We start from the raw sequence: 18,605 nt of genomic DNA, 5'->3' as shown, positions 1-18,605 counted from the left end.
ATGGATATGTTTAAATTAAGGGAGGAATTTACTGTTTGCATTTGTCTTAAGATAATACATTTGTCATTCATGTTGGGTATGATTTGGTTTAGTTTTTATTCAATTTCTTATGTTACATATTAAAAACATTTTGAACATGTTGTTTCGCCACACTGTGTCTTTTATGAAGACACTGGACTGAAACTGCAGTCACATAAGTCATTTCGCAATCTTTGCTGCAGTTCAAGAAATACTTCTGTTTTAATTTGGAAATCAAATTTTGGGGAAACAAATGAATTTCAGTTACATAAAAGCAGGAATATTAAAAAATGCAAACAGTTTCGATATACTGTACTTACAGAACTTGTTCTGTCTGCAAATGTGTCTTTGATGTGTTTTCAAGAAAAAACTGATATCTGCATGTGAAAGGGGAGTGTTGAAGGATAATATCCAATCCAAAACGTTTTAAGGTGTTTTTAGTTTTATACTGTATGTATAAATATGAAGCTGAGGACAGGCATTTACAGCCAGAGAGGAAGCACTGAAGAAATCATTACCTTGATACTCATACAGTACCTGCTGGACCAAGTGTGATTCAAAAGCTGTTTTCTTCAGAGTGTAACCAAGGTAAGTTTCATTTCATAGCTGATGTGTTACAGGTCATCATTACAGTGTTTTACAGTATTTTCTCCAATTTACAATTGTATAACCACCGTAAGTGTTGTGATTTGCCTTCAGAATGTTTTACTATACTATATCATAAGAATATCAAGAAAATACCATGGCAATGTTTCTGGGAATCATTACTATCCCACAGTACATTTACTTTAGTAAATGTCTGATACTGCTGTACACCATAATATTCCCAAGGGCAAGCATTGTACATTACTGTTACCAATCCTATGTATGGTCCTACTGCATCTTGCTTGACTAAATAATAATCACATAACTGTACATGTATCTGTCCTGTTCCTTGTTTCTCTGTGCTTTACTTGTTCTTCTGGTTTGACTTGTTGTCTGCGGCTATATATTTCCGGGTCTCCCTTTCCTCCTCGCTCGGTATTGGGATTGGTTGTAGAGAGGCTTGCATCACAAGGTCGCCCCAAGTCCACTACCTGAGGTCTTATGTCTCGTTCCGACTTCGCCCGATACCTTGAGCCCGGAGCAAACCCCCTTATTTGCTCTGTTCCTGCCGCTACACATAGGGTCCTCCCTTCTCACCGGTCTCTCTCCACAGCTATACCCCAGATTCCGTGACAGTTAGAAAATGGATGGGCGGATAATATACTGTATATTTAATTATTAATTGCTTTATAAAACTTTAAGCAGTATTCCATCTTTTTCATAAACGTTTTCTGCATCAGAGTCTTTAACTTAGCCATTTGCTATGCTTATTTTGGAAACGTTCTGGCATGCTCGTTTGAACTACCTAATGTTTATTATCATTATAAAATGATATAAAGTTATAATGTTTTCCATGAACACTTGGTGTCGTTATTGCTGTAATGGATAATGAAAAGCTTGTAGCTTCATTGAACCTTTTGTAGAAAATGGAAAAAGTAACATTAGTAGCTTTTAATTTAGCTCATCCAATTAGAGTGACATACTGTACTGTAAGTCATTCTTTGAAAGTCATTCAAATCACTTAAAACCTCTTTTTTGTTTTAAATAAGATATATTTTCTTATTGTTTCAAATAGTATATAAAGCCACTATGTACAATTCTAACAATAAATTGTCCGTTCTCTAATTACTATTAATTTATATTTCATTACGAATATTTCTGTTACTGCATTTAATTAAAAAATGAAAAATGTCAGTTAGTGTTACTGTACAGTATGATTAGTGCAGGAAAGCACTAATGGGTTAATAAACATTTACTTGTTATGATTAAAATAGGATTTGTGCAAAAGCCACATTAAGATAGATTCACTGTGCCACCTGGCAATTCCAGAGAGTAATGTAGTCCTGCAACAGATTATGTGAAAATCTAAAAAATGTTGGATTCTGAACATTGTCTTTTGTGGTTATTAAAATAGATATCTGGAAAAAACATACAGGCAAAGCCATGTTTGATAATCAAGTCACATTATATGGACATACAGTACACAACACATACAGTGCTAATAGGAATTTTACATACAGTTACACAATGTTTCCAAACTAAGACATTTTGTGACCTAATAGCTTGAAATCAAGACACATTTAATTAAAATGTATTTAATGTTCATTTACATATTGTAAGTTACAACCTCCAAGTGCAATGTAAATGCTCAAACAGAAAAGTAATTATAATTGAAAATCTAGAAAAGATTTTTTTATAACTGGATACACCCCTTGGTAATACTATAGCAGTTGTAAATTAGGAAGGAGTGAACTGTGTATTGTTTATGTATAGTTTCTCACAGTGTACTTGTCTTCACCTCACTGCTGTCTTAAGAACTTATCTATATATGATTAATTTTGCTCATTTCTTCCTACAAATATAGCTTCAATCCACACTAGCATAACAAACAAAAATTAAGAAATTCATTATTAATTGCCTCTGACACAACCCGCTTGATGTATCAGAATAAAAATTAACACAGAATGTAGTTGGTAGTTTGGCATACTGTATATTTGTGGTACTGTAGATGTAACATGCCTTATTAGAATATTAGGAAACTTCTAAGTAGTAAGTACCTACTTGTAAGTTATGTGAAAAATAATGTTATTTTGTGTATGGAATTCTGTTTTGCAGACATACAGAAAGTTGACCTCATCTTCAGAAAGAGACCATGTCTGACCAGGTTAAGACTTCAGGAGCAGCAGACAATATGTGTGAGTATGTAGAGAACTGACATTGTTTCACAGATAAACTGTATTTGCAAATCTACAGGAGCTGTCTGAAGGGATAAAATGGGCACTCAGGGCACCATCAACTCCCATGACAGTGAGCTCAAAGGCTGAGACTCCGATATCAATGACTCAGAAATTAATTTTGAATCTGATCTACACGAATTACTCTATAATGTCAAGATTGAAGGTTTCAAAGTTCCAGAATTCTTTAACATGTCATGTAAAAGAAAACACATGAAAGAGCTCTACAGCCAGATAATATTTAGATTCTAAACAGTTCACTTAGAATAATAAATACTGTATGTAAAACAATTTCAAGTTTCTCACTGAATGTTTGATTAATTATTTTCCCACTTTAGGAGGACACCAAATCCTAATAAACCATTACACTCTGTCCTTTTTTCTTATTGCTCTGTTTTCATTAGTTAGATTTTATATTCAATGTATTACTATTATATAATAGTCTTTTAAAGTTTAGGATATTTGAAGATAGTGAAATTGGTTATTTTGTTCACTATTTGATTATAAAAGTTATTTTTTTTTGGAAAGGTATGGTGCTGTTTGCCATGGAAAGATCAGGGCGTATCAAGATTGGACTGCCCCCAAATAATTACAATGACAACTTCAGTGAGTATTCGAAATATGTGGGAAATCTGCAAGGCATCTCTCACGTCGCCTTCAGCCCTCAAGGAACAATGTTTGCAGTCTGTAATGCACAGCTGTATTCTGGGTCTCCTCCAGCGAATCCAGATGAGAACTGGCTGAAGCAGAAAGCTCGGTGTATAGGAAGGTCTGGGTGGGATCAAGTTCATTCCCTCTTCTTCCATCCAAACGGCACACTCTATGTTGTCATGAAGAGTGGTGAACTGTACAGGGGTCCCCCTCCTGAGAATGAGTACGTGTCCTGGATGTACAGGGTTGCTACGAAGATAGGAACTGGAGGATGGTGCTTCCCTTCTCTGTTCTTTGACCCTGCGGGTATCCTGTACACTGTGACCACAGAAGGGAATCTGCTTAAAGGAAGCCCTCCGAATGATATGAACTACATCTGGAATAAAAACAGTGAGATTATTGGAACTGGAGGCTGGACAGAACTTACCCATTTCATGGCCTTCTCTCCTGATGGCAATCTGTGGTGTGTCTCCAAGAATGGAGGGAAGATCTACACTGCCCCACCACCCAGGATTGCCAGTGATAACTGGATTGGAAGAGCACAGAATCTTGGATCTGGCTACAATCAATTCCCAATCCTCGCCCTCACGCAAGATAAAACCATAAGTCAAATTTTAAGTTTGGATTTTTCTGTTAAAGATGCAAAGATTCTTTCAAAAGAGCCTCTGATAGTTGGGCAACATGACTGTGACAACTCTACCGGCTCTGTTCCTTACACTGCAACTTTCCAGTAAGTGCTGCATTCTAAGTTGTATTTTCATTTTTCTGTATATCACAAAATACACAATACTTACAAAAAATACACACAAAATACACTGCCAATAGATCTAAAACTTAAATTGTAGGACTGCTGGTAATCATTTGGCAAGTTTAACACAAAGATGTTTAAGGGTAACAAAATTTGAATTGAATGATGTCTGAAAATTTATTTTGAGATATTATTAAATGAAAAATCTACCTTTAGATTCATTTCTACATATATGTTCAACTATAACCTGTCAGTAAATCACTTGACTCTCAATTTGACTTTAAACAATTTTAAAAATGTTATAGAAGTGGTTAAGAAGAATCACCACACTGCAACACAACTGGCAGGTGTGAGCCTGTATGGGAGACCTCCAGAGAGAGCTAAGAATGCTGCAGGAAGAGGTGTTAGTGGGACCAGTGGGGGGTGCCCACCCTGCAGTCTGGGTGGGTCCTAATGCCCCAGTATAGTGACGGGGACATTATAATGTGAGACGGATGAGACATAAAACCGATGCCCTGACTCTCTGTGGTCATTACAAATAACAGGGTGATTCTCAAAAAGTGTAGGGGTGTTACCATGGTGTCCTGGACAAATTTCAGATTGGAATTTAACAATCATGGTCTCCCAGTAATCTCCATCTATGAATTGGCTTCAACTCTCTGTTCTCCTCCCCATTGAGAGCTGCTGTGTGATGAGTGTATTGGTGCACTCTGGCAGAGCTACTCATTGATGGTAGTGGAGGGGAGTCCTTGTTACTTGTAATTATTATCTTCATCATCATCATCATCATCAATGTACTGCAATACATTTGAAAAACTACCAACTTACCTTCCTGTCCACTCTATATATGCTGAATTTAATGATGATGTCATGTGGGCATTTTCGGGCTTGAGGAGAATTAGAATGTGTGACAGGAAAGATGAAGGAACACCAGCAGAAGATACAAATATTACTAACATTGCAAAAGAACAGCCAAAAACCTGCAAAGAAACTACTTCGAAACTGTTGAATCCTGAGTTTGACTCTAGCCCAGTCCTCCTCCGTGAGGATTTTGCATGTTCTTCTCATGGTCAATGGCTTTACTTAGATAGATAGATAGTTTATTGATCCCGTGAGGGAAATTGCAGATGCACCATCAGCTGTCTGTGTCTGGGAGGTTCCACACCTGGAGAGTGTCAGCAGGTTTGGGTAGCCTTTAGTCAGCCACAATTTGAGCAAGCAGTAACAACATGAGAAAACCCTCTCTTGCCATCTTCACTATCTCTGAAGTTCATGACATTCACCCGGCTGGTATGTCAGGCGAGTACTTACACAATTTCTCCTTCTCCCAGTGTGGTGCAGCCAGGTTGATACAGTCTGCAGCTTTGAAACAAGAAGTTGTAAAATAAAATGTGATTTTTTTCAGGTTTTCTGAAACTGTTACCCTGGAAAGCTCTTTCACCCATTCTCATGGATTTACTGTGGAAGTTGGAGCATCAACAACCTTTAAAGCTGGAATCCCATTGTTGGCTGCAAATGAAACCACAGTCTCTATTAATGCCAGTACTACTCACAACTGGAGTTTTACAGAGACAGAAAGGAAACAGGTACAGTATGTTCCCAATACTGGATTAAGCTATTGAAGATGAATGGTGCCTTTAAGCCCCCTGGGCTGTTACTCAAAGAAATTGAGCAAGACATCACTGTTTTGTATATGAGGAATGGAAGTAGAAAACAGGGCACTTGACTAACATGGTGACTGTGATACTAGAACACTGTTGTTATGCATATTTTAACTACAACTTAACTCCTTAAATTGCCTTGTTTTTTTATTAAGTTCAAGCACATCTGAAAAAGGCTCTACAGATGAAACACGGTCTCTTTTCTTTCCCTTTCAGTGTGGAATAAACCTTTACCTCTTCCTTTGTTTTTTTTATTGCCATAACCAGTGAACTGCTTTAGCTTACTGGTTTTGAATGCTGTATTTGTCCACTGTTTTCTGAAAGCAGAGACCCCAGCCAATGGCTTTTGCTTCTTTCATTGCAGATTGTTAATACATCCAGCCTGAATGCTACAGTGCCCCCTGGGGAGGCTGTGAGATTCAAGGCTGTAGTCCAGAAGGGGATTATTGATGTTCCTTACACAGCGAAGGTGCTCACTGTCTTTGGACACCAGACCACTATCACTGGGACATGGACCGGAGCTTCAGTTTCGAAAGTGGCAATAAAGGAAGAGCCTATTGTTAACTAAAACAGTTTAGTAGTTACATGCATGCAGATACTTTACCTTACAGAGCATTTATATAGGAAAATGCCAGTAATTTAACATTCAAAGCTATTTAGCTTTTGCTGTTATCTAGTAAAAGGGGTATTTCCTTCAACAGCATAAGTTTACTAATTTGCTTAATTTCTCTCGATCAAGGAATTTGTTTGAATAAATTTCTCTTTTAAACTACAATTTGATATGATAATTAGAACTAATTGTATGCCAAGCCATTTGTGTTGGATTGTTTAGAGCTATTGCATTTAATCATCTTCACTATACGGTACTTGGGTTTTTTCCTTAATTTTTGTAATAATTAAAAAATGATTATGAAATAATTTCATTAAATTATGATAATATTAAATTTCATTTCAATAATCATTTTGGTGCCTGGAACATATTTAGTATTTTTGTAATACTAAATAATGTAAAATGATAAGTGCGTCAATAAAATATTTGAAGGGTGTATGTTTTCTGCTTGTCCCTCTTTTGTCTTGTTGACTACCAGTGTCCAATTCTGGTCCTGCAGAGCCTGAGTGCAGTTAGTTTTCTGGGTTACCTCTTTCTAAAGATTGGCATTTAATAAACCAAGCCCTGGTTCTTGAAGGCTTAAACGTGAATTCAACTTTTTTAAAGGAGTTTATGATGAAAGCTCAGCTGTCTGTAATTTGTAATTAATCAGGACATCACTTTCTCACTCAACCATCATAATGTACATTATCTCCCTCTGTCCCTTACATTTGTCTTTCGCATCCCTCTTCCACCCCATCTCCACCTCTGCAGCTAGCCCTTGGTCAGTGTTCTCTCTGCATGGCCTCCCAGAAGGACTCTAGCCTCCTCCTTCTATGTCAGGAGGTTAACCCTGAGCCAAGTTGGCAAAGTTATCTTAACTTTCATTACTCGACTTAATAGTTAAATCTCTGTCATGGGAGCCGTTTCTCCCATGAAATGCGTAGTTAAAGGCTCTATACGAGATGGTATAATCCAGAAGTGACAGGAGTAGGACATCAGGTAGGACACAGCAGGATCAGGGCGGGTGGAAACACAGGGGGTGGTAACGGCAGTGATCTGGTGCAGGGGGGAGTGCAGGCGCACGAGTCCGAAAGGAAGTTAAGTAGGGGAAATCAGGGCGCAATCCAAGGTCCAGGTGCCGGGAGATCCATCCAAGACAGACACAGGGAACAGGGAACGAGGAATACAGATAGTTAAAACATTGACAGGACAAGGCCCTCCGAGCCCCAGGTTCAGAAGGTCAGGACACCGTGGTGAAGCCTGTGCTCTCAGCCACTCCTATGCCCGGTGGTAGGCGGGCATCGAGGCATCCGTCTTCCAAAGCTGAGCCCTGAACTATGGAGACGCCGGGCTTAAGTAGGGAAAACAGGATAAGACACAGCTGGGACAAATAAAACTGGCAACACATTGAAAAAGGTAGGAGCGCCCTATAGAGGAGGGATGATGGCCATCACAATCTCTTAGAAACCAGGATGCTATGAAATGAACGGGAACCTCCCTTTTCTGTAAAATCCATTCACTAACCAGTAGATAGTGTTTGTAACCCAGGGATTCTCTATATAGGAAAACCGAGTTTCCTTAAAGCAGTAGAATGGCAAATTCTCTTAACAAAGTTCAAATACTGAACTTGAATCTAGTCGTAAAATCTGATTAGAACAGGGAGCTTTAGTCTTCTGTCTTCCTCTCTGTCTTCTCATTCTCTTCTCTTCTCTCTGCTCCTACTTTCCTCTTCTCTCTGTATCTGCCAGTTTTTCTTTTTCCTCTGTTCCTACGATGAATTTATGGTTTCCACATTATTAGAAACCACTGAAGAACTTAGACCCTGTCCTCTACAGGAAGATCTACTATTTTATTGAACAAATGCCTCTGGGGTTTCCTTCTTTGGTACATTGGATCAGGGGCATGGAGAGGGCACAAACTATGCATGCCACTCCTCTAAGCCTGATACAGTGATATGCTTTCTCTCCATGAAAGAGAAGGCAAAACTTCATGCTTACTCAGAAGTGCTTCATTTTTAACCACATTGCTTGGTTGTGCACTATAATCTAGATATACTATCTCATGAGAGAGAGGGCAACTCCCTCTCAGTCCTTTGTGAACTGTGTTGCTTAAATTCCTCCCTGCTTTATTTCAGTGCTGCCAATGGGTGGCTTTCATGGTTCAAGGGTATGAATGTTTCCTGGTTGTATATATGGGTAACCTTGTGGTCTAATTTTATTTTGCCACAGCCTCTTGCTAACCAATCTATTGGTGATGGACCGGATTGTGAGAGGATGTCATTTTCCTCTTCATAGCAGGCCACACTGTCACGCCCGACATCCCTCCCTAGAGGGCGCTCCACTGCTCTCATTATTGTTCGTGTCATTTAGCTCTCCAGGTGTACCCTTTTAGTGTTATTATTTAAAGACCAGCTCCTCCAGTCCTCGGGGCTCATCATTAGGGTAAGATGTCGCGAGGCTCGCCTAGCACCAGGAAACCCTACGTCCGTCTCCTGAGGGCATAGGCCTCATCCCCGACACCTCCCGTTTCCTGAGCCCGGGGTCTGGAGGATCTCGCCCCGTCACCCTTGGACCTCCATGTTTCGTTTGTCCGTGTGCTCCCCCCTCCCGGGGATTTTAACTTTGTCGCGTCCCAGGATGGATTCCTTGTTGATGTTGATGGACTCTCGGACTGTGCTTTGACCTGCCCTTGGACCCGTTTGGATTTGGATGCCGTTTTGTCTTCCCCGTACACTGTCTCACGGACTGTCACTATTATTTTGTGCACTATTAAACCCCTGTGTGTTCCTTTTTACCACGCCTTTTTACCACGCCTCCTGTTTTCTCCAGCTCTTACCGCATCGCATAGGGTCTTCTACAAGATCTGACACGGATTCCAGTCCGTGTCCGTTACACACACTAGAAAACTTGTTATAATGGATGTATAGCCATTTACTGTAGGTTGTCTGATCACTTCCTTAACTGTGATCTAAATAATAGAAAGCATTTCTGTGATGCAACCCATTGATCTTTCATTGTTGAATGTATTCATAGGTGTTTTGCTGTTTGGTGTGGAGAGCTCAGGACTGGCCCAGTTGACTACAACGAAAGCTTCTATTATCATGCTAAACAAGTCCTATGCAGGGTCTCCTCCAGTGAATCTGGATGAAGACTGGCTGATGACTAAAATGAGTTGGCAAAGTTGGCAAAGGAGAATAGGATCAGTTTCACTCCCTCTTCTTCCATCCAGGAGGCAGCCTCTAAGATGTGGTAAAAAGTGGTGAATTTTACAAAGGTCCCCCTCCTGAGATTTTTATGCATACAAGCATTGTATCTAATAAGTCACTTTACACTTATTATAATGTAGACCAAGATGGCTGTGTAACATACATTTTGTATTCAGATTCAAGTTTAAAAAATTGTTCCTATAAAATGAGATGGCTTGAAGTTAGTTCAGTACATTTTCACCTTCCATGTCATATCAATTTTGATGCTTCCCTGACTCTTTGCTTTGCCATAGTATTTCATTACAAAGTTAATGTCCCGGAGTGCATAAAACAGCTTGCAGTTTCGTATTTCAGTAGGATATGTAAGAAACAATGTTCATTATACCACCCCACAAATTGCACAATGTCCCATTCTTTTTATTTAGTTAAGTTTTGTTGTGTTATTCCAACATTAGAAAAAGGAGTCAAGCCACTACCTGTAGTGGTTTTTAAAATAGACATTTGGCAAAATACATGCATCATTTTACATGGACATAAACAACACATATGGTACACATCATTTCAAACTGCAGGTAATTGCTCGCTGTTGTACTGCCCAGTTTATAGAAACTCTATATGCTTATAGAAAGTCTAAACACCGTTTCCAACTTAAAACATTTTGCGAAATTGCAAACAAGACACATTCAATCAGAATGTATTTCACGTTCATTTCGATATTGTTACACACAACCCCAAGTGAAAGACAAACATTTTGAAAAGTTGTTGCAAATGAAAATCTCGGAAAATGGATTTTATAACTGTACACACCCCTTTAACAGTAACAGGACTTGTAAATTAGGAAGGAATTCACTGTGTACTGTTTCGGTACACTTGCTTGCACTCTAACTGCCTTCACCTCACTGTTGTGTTTTAAGATCTTCCCTACAGTACGTATGACTAATTCTGATCATTTTGTTCTGCATTTAAAGCCTCAACGCTTTTTTACCCCAGTGATCGCCCTGCGTTTGCTGCTTCCTGAACCCGCACTAGTTTAACAGCTGCTTCTGACAAAATCCGTCTGTGTGATGTATCAGAATAACGGTGTCAAGGGGAAGATTCATCTGTACTTCAAACTTAGAAAAATGATCTATCTGTGGGTTATATATTTATTGGGTAATATTAAAAAAATATCATTACATACACACGTATTACAAAGCGCCCCTTTAATTTGTTAGCAATGTAATTCGGGACTTCTATTAAACATTTAGTATTTTGTAAATTTGGAAAAAACACACAGTAAAGCTCAATTTAACAATATATGCAGTACAGAATCACAAGCTCAAGGGCGCTACGGACTGCAATCCTGTCTCATAATCACTGGCTCACCGGGTTTGTGGAGACCTGTGATGTGGAATGAGACTCTCAGTACACAGTCCGCGCACTGACTTGTCCACACGTATATATTTATATACAGCTCACATTCGTAAACTGAGCATTTCAAACTGTGCCATGTAGCAACACTGAAGTCAAGAGGAGTTGATCTTCAGAATTGTAACTGTCCGGGTTTATCTAGAATTATTGTCCCGTGTCTAAAGAATCAAAACTTAGGCAAACTTAGGCAGAGGGAGTAACTCTTCTCTGTTTTCTCATGATATATTTTTGTCCATGGTTGAATTGCAGCCTGAACAGTGTTTTGGCTGCTTTCCGCTGTTTCACACACACACTGTGCTGCCTGCTCACACTGTCCTGTGCCACAGTACAGCACATGTCTGACTCCTGCCTTATCTAGCACTGCTTTACCATCTCCAGCAGTAAAGTATTATAGGCTCATGTTAAAAGCAATAAATGGAGGGTGTTAAATAGATGCATCTATTCCAAAAGCACCACCAAATGAATCAGCTTTGCATAAAGTGTCCCTTGTGATAAACAGTTCCATGGTTATATTTCAGGTCGGATACCAGGATTACTATCAGCACCACCAGAGTTTCTAATTAAGAACCTTATATTACATTCTCACGCAACTTCAGATCAGTTTTCACATTTCTGAAAACCTATAGAGAAATGTCCTATAATTTTTCTTGAACTTCTCTCCACTCGCCCTAGTTTCTTTGACACACAGGACTGCAGGATCAGGGGAATACCACCATTGGGCCTGTGAAAGCACTTGTGTGTGTTCTTTATGTGCAAATTGTGACTATTCTGTCAAAAGGAGCTTTGCCTGTAGGTTTAATCAGAGTGTCTTAATTAAAAAAAATTGTATGAACTGTTTAATATACAGTATGATTCAAATTAAAGCATTACTAACCAATTAAAGGATCACTGTGCAGTACATGGGTGAAATAATGAACATCCTTTTTTATACATCCTAATTTTAGGATTGAGGATAAATTTAATTAACTAAAAAAAATTACAACTGTTTTTTGGATTACATCCTGGAAATTGTTTTGGCTGCTTTCCCCTGTTTAATACACACTGTGCTGCCTGCTCACACTGTCCTGTGTCACAGTACAGCACATGTCTGACTCCTGCCTTGTCTAGTTTACCATTTCCAGCTGTAACTTATTAGACTCCTGTTATGGTGGGGTGAGGTTGGTATAAAAGCAAAATTACCAGCAAAAACCACTGTAATTTAACTTTTGACTGTAGTGTAATCTGCAAAGGATTCCAACTCTCATGGATTACTGTAATACAGTATGAAAATTAGTACTATTAGCCTAAAATTAGAAAGTGATGCATGAGGTTCTAAGACTATCTATTGGCTTGACAATAGGACCTCACAGGCTGTAACTCAACCACAGGCAAAGTATGACATGAGAGAACACAGAGGTCCCTCCAAACTGACTATGTCTATGTTTTGAATTTTTAGAGACGGGTGAATAATTCTAGATAAACCCAAACAAACAGCCCCAGTTTTGAAGATTAACTCCCCTTGACTTTAATTATGTTGCTACATAGTACTGCACATCTGCTGACAGATGGGGGTACAATGTTAAAAAACATGGAATTCAATTCAATTCAGCTTTGTTTGACATTATACTTATGCGGCTGCATAGTATAGTGAAAAGTGTTTCTCATTAGTCACTCAGGTGCAGTATATAAATAGAACAGAAGACAGGACAATAGACTGTAACACAATAACAGTGTAACTAAATGAAAGTGTAATCAAACTCTGCAAATAAGCAAACAGAGAAAGGAATACAACAGGACAAATACAGTGCAAAAGTAATTCGTGGAACAGTACAAAAATAATATGGTGATTAATAAATATTACATCTAGTACAGTTTTAAGTACAATTTCGGCTTACATTCAGTTGTCGTGTATGTAGTGGTGTTGGAGTACAGTCATTGTGGGTACAGGAAGAAGTTAGGAGAGATCATAGTATGATGGGAGGGAGTGGGGGAGTCACCAGTTTGAAGGCTCTGGGGAAGAAGCTATTTTGGAGTCTAGTTGTGTGTGACTGGAGCGTCTGGATCCTTCTGCCAGATGCGGTGCAGCTGCCATACCAGACTGTGATGCAGCTGGTCAGTATGCTCTCCACCGTACATCTGTAGAAGTTGGTGAGGATCTGTGGATGCAGGCGTATTTTCTTCAGCCTTCTCAGGAAGTACAGCCGCTGTTGTGCCTTCTTGATGAGACTGGAGGTGTTGAGTGCCCATGTGAGGTCCCTAGAGATGTGAACACCTAGGAATTTGAAGTTATTCACCATCTCCACCGCAGACCCTTTGATGTAGATGGGGGAGTGGACTTTTCCTTATCTCCTGAAGTGTAAGATCAGCCCTTTGGCTTTGCTGATTTTGAGACATAGGTTGTTGGTCTGGCACATAGATGTCTTATCTCCTCCCTGTAGGCAGTCTCATGGTTGTCAGTGATCAGGCCCACGACTGTGGTATCGTCAGCATACTTGATGATGTTGTTTGTGCTGAACTTGGCAGTAGTTGTGGGTGAACAGGGAGTAAAGCAGTGGGCTGAGCACATACTGTAGCCTTCAGGGGCACCGGTGTTCAGGGTGAGCGTGTTGGAGGTGAGGTTGCCAATCCTGACAGTCTGGGGTCTTCTGGTGAGGAAGTCTAGGATCCTGCTACAGAGGGTAGTATCTAAACCTAGAGTCCTGAGTTTGGTAGAAAGTTTTATGGGTATGATGGTGTTAAATCCTGAGCTAAAGTCAATGAACAGCATTCTTGTATGGGTGTTCCTTTTATCCAGGTGGGTAAGTGTGGTGTGTAAAGCTATAGAGATTGCATCCTCCGTGGAGCGGTTTGTGCGATATGCAAACTGGAGAGGATTAAGTGTTTTTGGAATGCTGGCTTTAATGTGTGGAATAAGCAGATTTTCAAAGCACTTCATTATGATGGGGGTGAGTGCAATTGGACGGTAGTTGTTCAGGCATGTGGGTGCTGATTTTTTAAAATATGGATTCTCTGCTCTGAGAGAGCAGTTTCAGTTTTTACACAGCCAATTCTGAAACTGATGTTTCTCCAGGTCCTTTCCAGCAGGAATCATGGTTTTAAGGAGTAAAAAGTTTCAAGAGGTTCCAGAAACATGGCCCTCCATGCAGTAGTATAGTTTGGAATAAATCCAATGTAATAACCCCATTTCTGTTTTTGATTCATGGAGTTGTAAAGGAATTTAATAACAGGAATTTATCAGGTCCCATTGGAGGACAATATTTATACTGTAAATTTATGGGAAGCTGCATCGTGTGAATTGGCTGAGAAAGTGAAATCACAGCCAGAACAGCTAAAATGAGGATGTTTGGCCAAGAACTTCCTCATGCTTCGGTCGTCTCTTTGTATCAGCAAAGTGAAGGGCATACAACCTTCCTCTGCAAGAGCAATCATTGTATAACTCAAGATCTGGACAAAACTGATCTAGTGTAATGAAACCAGGCCCTGGATTGACCAGCAATCTTCTAAAGAAGTGTTTCTCATGTCTGGCTTCTCAGAGATCTCCCTTAAACCTCTGGCGAAAACATTGCAGCATGCCATATTCAACTGGATTACTCTCCAAACGCTTATAGTGCAGTCCGTAAATACATTATTTGGACAGTGACAATTTTAGTTGTTTTGGCTCTGTACACCAGCACATTGGATTTAAAATGAAACAATGAAACAATGGCAACGAGTTTAAAGTGCAGAATGTCAGCTTAAATTTTTTACGATTATGAGTGCATGAGGGTATTTACATATGTATTGGGTGAACTATATAGGAATCACAGCTCTTTTTATACACATTTCCCCCCATTTCATGGACCAAAAGTAATTGGAAATTGATGACTGCCTGAAATCTGTGACTCATACAGATCACCAGACGTTTGGTATCTTTCCTTGTGATGCTCTGCCAGGCCTGTAATTCCGCCATTTTCATTCCTGATTGTTTGGGGGCTTTTTCCTTTCAGTCTTGTCTCCAGTAAGTGACATGCATGCTCAATGGGATTCAGGTTGGATGATTGACTTAGCCAGTCAATAACATTCCACTTTTTGGCCTGAACAACTCCATGTATGCTTTAGCAGTATGCTTGGGGTCGTTGTCCTGCTGTAATGAGAGCCAGCAGCCATGTCACCCTGCAACTCACAACTGGCAGCCTACTGAAGCTAAGCAGGTGTGATTCTGGTCAATACCTGGATGGGAGACCTCCTGGGAAAAACTAAGGTTTCTGCTGGTAGAGGTGTTAGTGAGGCCATGTGGGTCCTAATGCCCCAGTATAGTGACAGGGACACTATGCTGTAAACAAGCGCCGTCTTTCTGGTGAGATGTAAAACCGAGGTCCTGACTCTCTGTGGCCATTAAAAATCCCAGGGTGTTTCTTGAAAAGAGAAGGGGTGTAACCCCAGTGTCCTGGCCAGATTTTCCATGCCTCCTAATAATCCTCCTCTATGAATTGGCTACATTACTTTGTTCTCCTCCCCCCCACTGACGGCAGGCGGAGCGACACGCCAGTTGGAGTATTCTGGGTGGCATTTACTGGCAACGTCAGTTCAAAGATTTGGTTCAAACCACCAAATGGAGACGGGTGTGCCGACAAGCGGACCCTGCTGATGCGGGATTAACGCTAGGATGAGAGAGATTGTCCTGCTGCAATGAGTTTTGAAACATTTGATTGGATCTGAGCAGATTAGCTGCTTCTGTACACTTCAGTATTCATCCTGCTGCTGCCATCTGCAGTCACATTAATAAAGACAAGTGAGCCAGATCCACTGGCATCCAAATATGCCCAAACTATGAAACTACCTCCACCATGTTCCACAGATGAGGTGGTATGTTTTATCATGAGCAGTTCCATTTTTTCTCCCCACTTTTTTCTTTCCATCACTCTGGTACAGGTTAATCTTTGTCTCATCTGTCCATAAAGCTTTGTCCCAGAACACTAGAGGCTTTTTATGTGCTTTTTAAGCAAACCATAACCTGGCCTTTCCTACCAGCGGTTTGCATCATGTAGTGAACTCTCTGCCATTATGCTGGTGTATTCTTTTCTTTATGGTAGTCTTAAACACACCTACAGTATACCTTCATCCTGGAGTGTTGCCAACCTGTTCAACAGTCGAAAAGGGGCTTTTCTTCACAATTGAAAGTATTCTTCACTCATCCACTACTGTGGTCTTCCAGGTCACTTGCTATTGCTAAGATTATGAGTGCATTCTTGCTTCTATAAATGTGCCAAACAGTTAATTGACACACCTAATGTTTTGGCTATGTCTGATTTTTCAGCCTCCTGATGGCCCACTTTAATGGCAAAAACACTTCTTCGGTCCTCGTGTTTAGAGAGGACAGCAACAGACTCCAGATGCAAATGCCACATCTAGAATCAACTCTAGAACTTTTGTTAGCTCTCTTGTGCATGAACTCATAATGCAACACACAGATGGCCAAGAAACAACTAGGCAGCCAATTGTCCAATTACTTCTGGTCCCCTAAAATGGGAGGACTATGTCTAAAAGGGCTGTGATTCCTATATGGTTCACCCAATAGGGATGTAAATACCCTCCAATTAAAGCTTACATTCTGCACTTTAACCTCAGTCATTTCAAATCCAATGTGCTGGTGTACAGAGCCAAAACAACAATTGTGTCACTGTCCAAATATTTACGGACAGCACTGTATATTGTATTTGTATTCTTAGATCGCACAAAAGCAGATAATGATGAACAAATACAACTTCACAACTGCTAGTATTTGCCCATTAATTGAATAATATGCTTCATACAGGTCTTTGCCAGATCTATGGCTACTTTTTGAGGTCAAGGATTTCTTCCTTTATTCCCACTCTGGACACTGAAGCTCCAAGCCATCTTCCAGTAACAACCGTCTCATATCCAAAGATGGTGATCACCTTTGCTTTGTAAGGAACAATCTGAAGTGTGATGATACAGTATGTCTGTTTTTTTTCTCCTGAGCACCTTGTATGAAAAACAAAATTCTTTATGGCATTCATTTAATTTTATTTTACAAATATATTAAATTTGTTTTTACCTGTATGTTTATATCTGGAAAACACAAACTGTTTTATTGAGAAATATTTATGTCTTCATAATCTTATAGCTAGATACAGTAGGGGCATCACGTTATGTAATGAGGTCAATGTTGCCTTAATTTTCCCCCCCAAAAATGGAATTATACTTGATATCTTTCCAAAAAGTATGAGAGGGGGGTGTTGCCTGTGCCCTAGCTAAACTCCACTCTGGTTTGGTCCAAATGGGATTACTTAAAAAAGGTTCCAACTTAAACGCTTACCCTTTAAAGCGCTTTGAGTTCTTCCAGAATGAAAAGCACTATATGTTATGGCTGCAGCTGGACTCATTATCCAATTTCTCTTACACACCCCTTCCTTCACTATTTCAACAATCAGTTCACCCAGTTACATTGCTTGGTATTAGGATCTCTTCTACCTCCTGAGCTCACCTCGCCCTTTCCTCCTCAGTACCTTTTCCTACCTGGTCTGGACTCCCTCAATATCGCCTCTTTGGTTATAATTTTGGATTTCTCGCTTTTGCCTCACCCCTATCAGATTTGTTTGCCTCTCCTCTTGCCTCCTACCTGGTCTTGACCCTGCCTGGAATAACTGACCACTCTCCCTCCCGCCTGCCTTGGATATTTCAGCTACCTCGCCTGGAGACCCGCACAGGGTTCGTAAATTACATCGTTCTTACAGAATACCAAACCTGCTACATGAATCCCGCGGATCAGGACGATCCTTTTTCCATTCTCTTACACTATATAAATGTAAGGAATTATGATTGTAATTGAGGGCATTAGCAGTTTAGGTCAGTAGAGACACTGGAGACAGCAGAAAAGAGTTGATCAGCTTTATCACAGTGCTGGGAGACCACCCTCTCCCTGTATGTTGTGTAAAGAGAGTTGTCAGCAAAACAAGGAATTACAGTTCTTTACAAGGACATGCACACAGGGGTGTGTGCAGTGTTATTCATTTATTTAAGACTGGAAGGTTTTTCGCAAATTATACGTTTTTCTGCATAGTAAAATATAAAAAAATTGGTTCATGTAAAAGAAATTTACATATCATCACACTTCAGATTGAGCAACTTTGCCTGAGGGCCTGGGATGTGCTTAAAATAAGCTGCATAAAACAGAGAAGATCAGTCAGCAGCACAGTTCTGAGAAACCGATGGCCTTTAAGATTGCCGCTCCTATGTGATGGCCCCGAGGCAGGACCACAGGGGAGCAGTGCTTCTCTACAGGAAGTACTGTACTTGTCTTTGAGAGACAACAGCTGTCAAGCTTGAGCGCTGGTGGCTATCTTCCAACACAAAGTTTCAAAGCAGCTTTTCAGAACACAAGGTGAGCGAAACTCCTAATCTGACACCATCGTAAAATAGCACTTACAACTTCTGTGGGTTAATCAGAAACTGAATGTTTGCTTAAAGGAAAAGACACCTCTCAGGATGACCTGGTGGAATAAATGAAAGAAGTGTTGGA

At 40.0% G+C, this 18,605-nt stretch overlaps 1 protein-coding gene across 1 annotated transcript; it reads left to right on the top strand.

Annotated features, from left to right (window-relative positions):
* The first annotated feature begins 540 nt into the window (after positions 1-540).
* LOC148641919 (uncharacterized) lies at positions 541-6,943 on the top strand. The gene is made up of 5 exons (XM_088617437.1): positions 541-606; positions 2,719-2,798; positions 3,366-4,218; positions 5,642-5,822; positions 6,262-6,943. Exons 2-5 carry the CDS (start codon positions 2,756-2,758, stop codon positions 6,463-6,465), a joined length of 1,281 nt encoding a protein of 426 aa, XP_088473563.1. The 5' UTR covers positions 541-606; positions 2,719-2,755; the 3' UTR covers positions 6,466-6,943.
* Positions 6,944-18,605: the final 11,662 nt, after the last annotated feature.

The sequence above is a fragment of the Lepisosteus platostomus genome, chromosome 23 (genome assembly GCF_059453375.1).
Source record: "Lepisosteus platostomus isolate fLepPlt1 chromosome 23, fLepPlt1.hap1, whole genome shotgun sequence".
NCBI classification, from domain to species: domain Eukaryota; kingdom Metazoa; phylum Chordata; class Actinopteri; order Semionotiformes; family Lepisosteidae; genus Lepisosteus; species Lepisosteus platostomus.
This window is presented reverse-complemented; position numbering and strand designations above follow the sequence as displayed.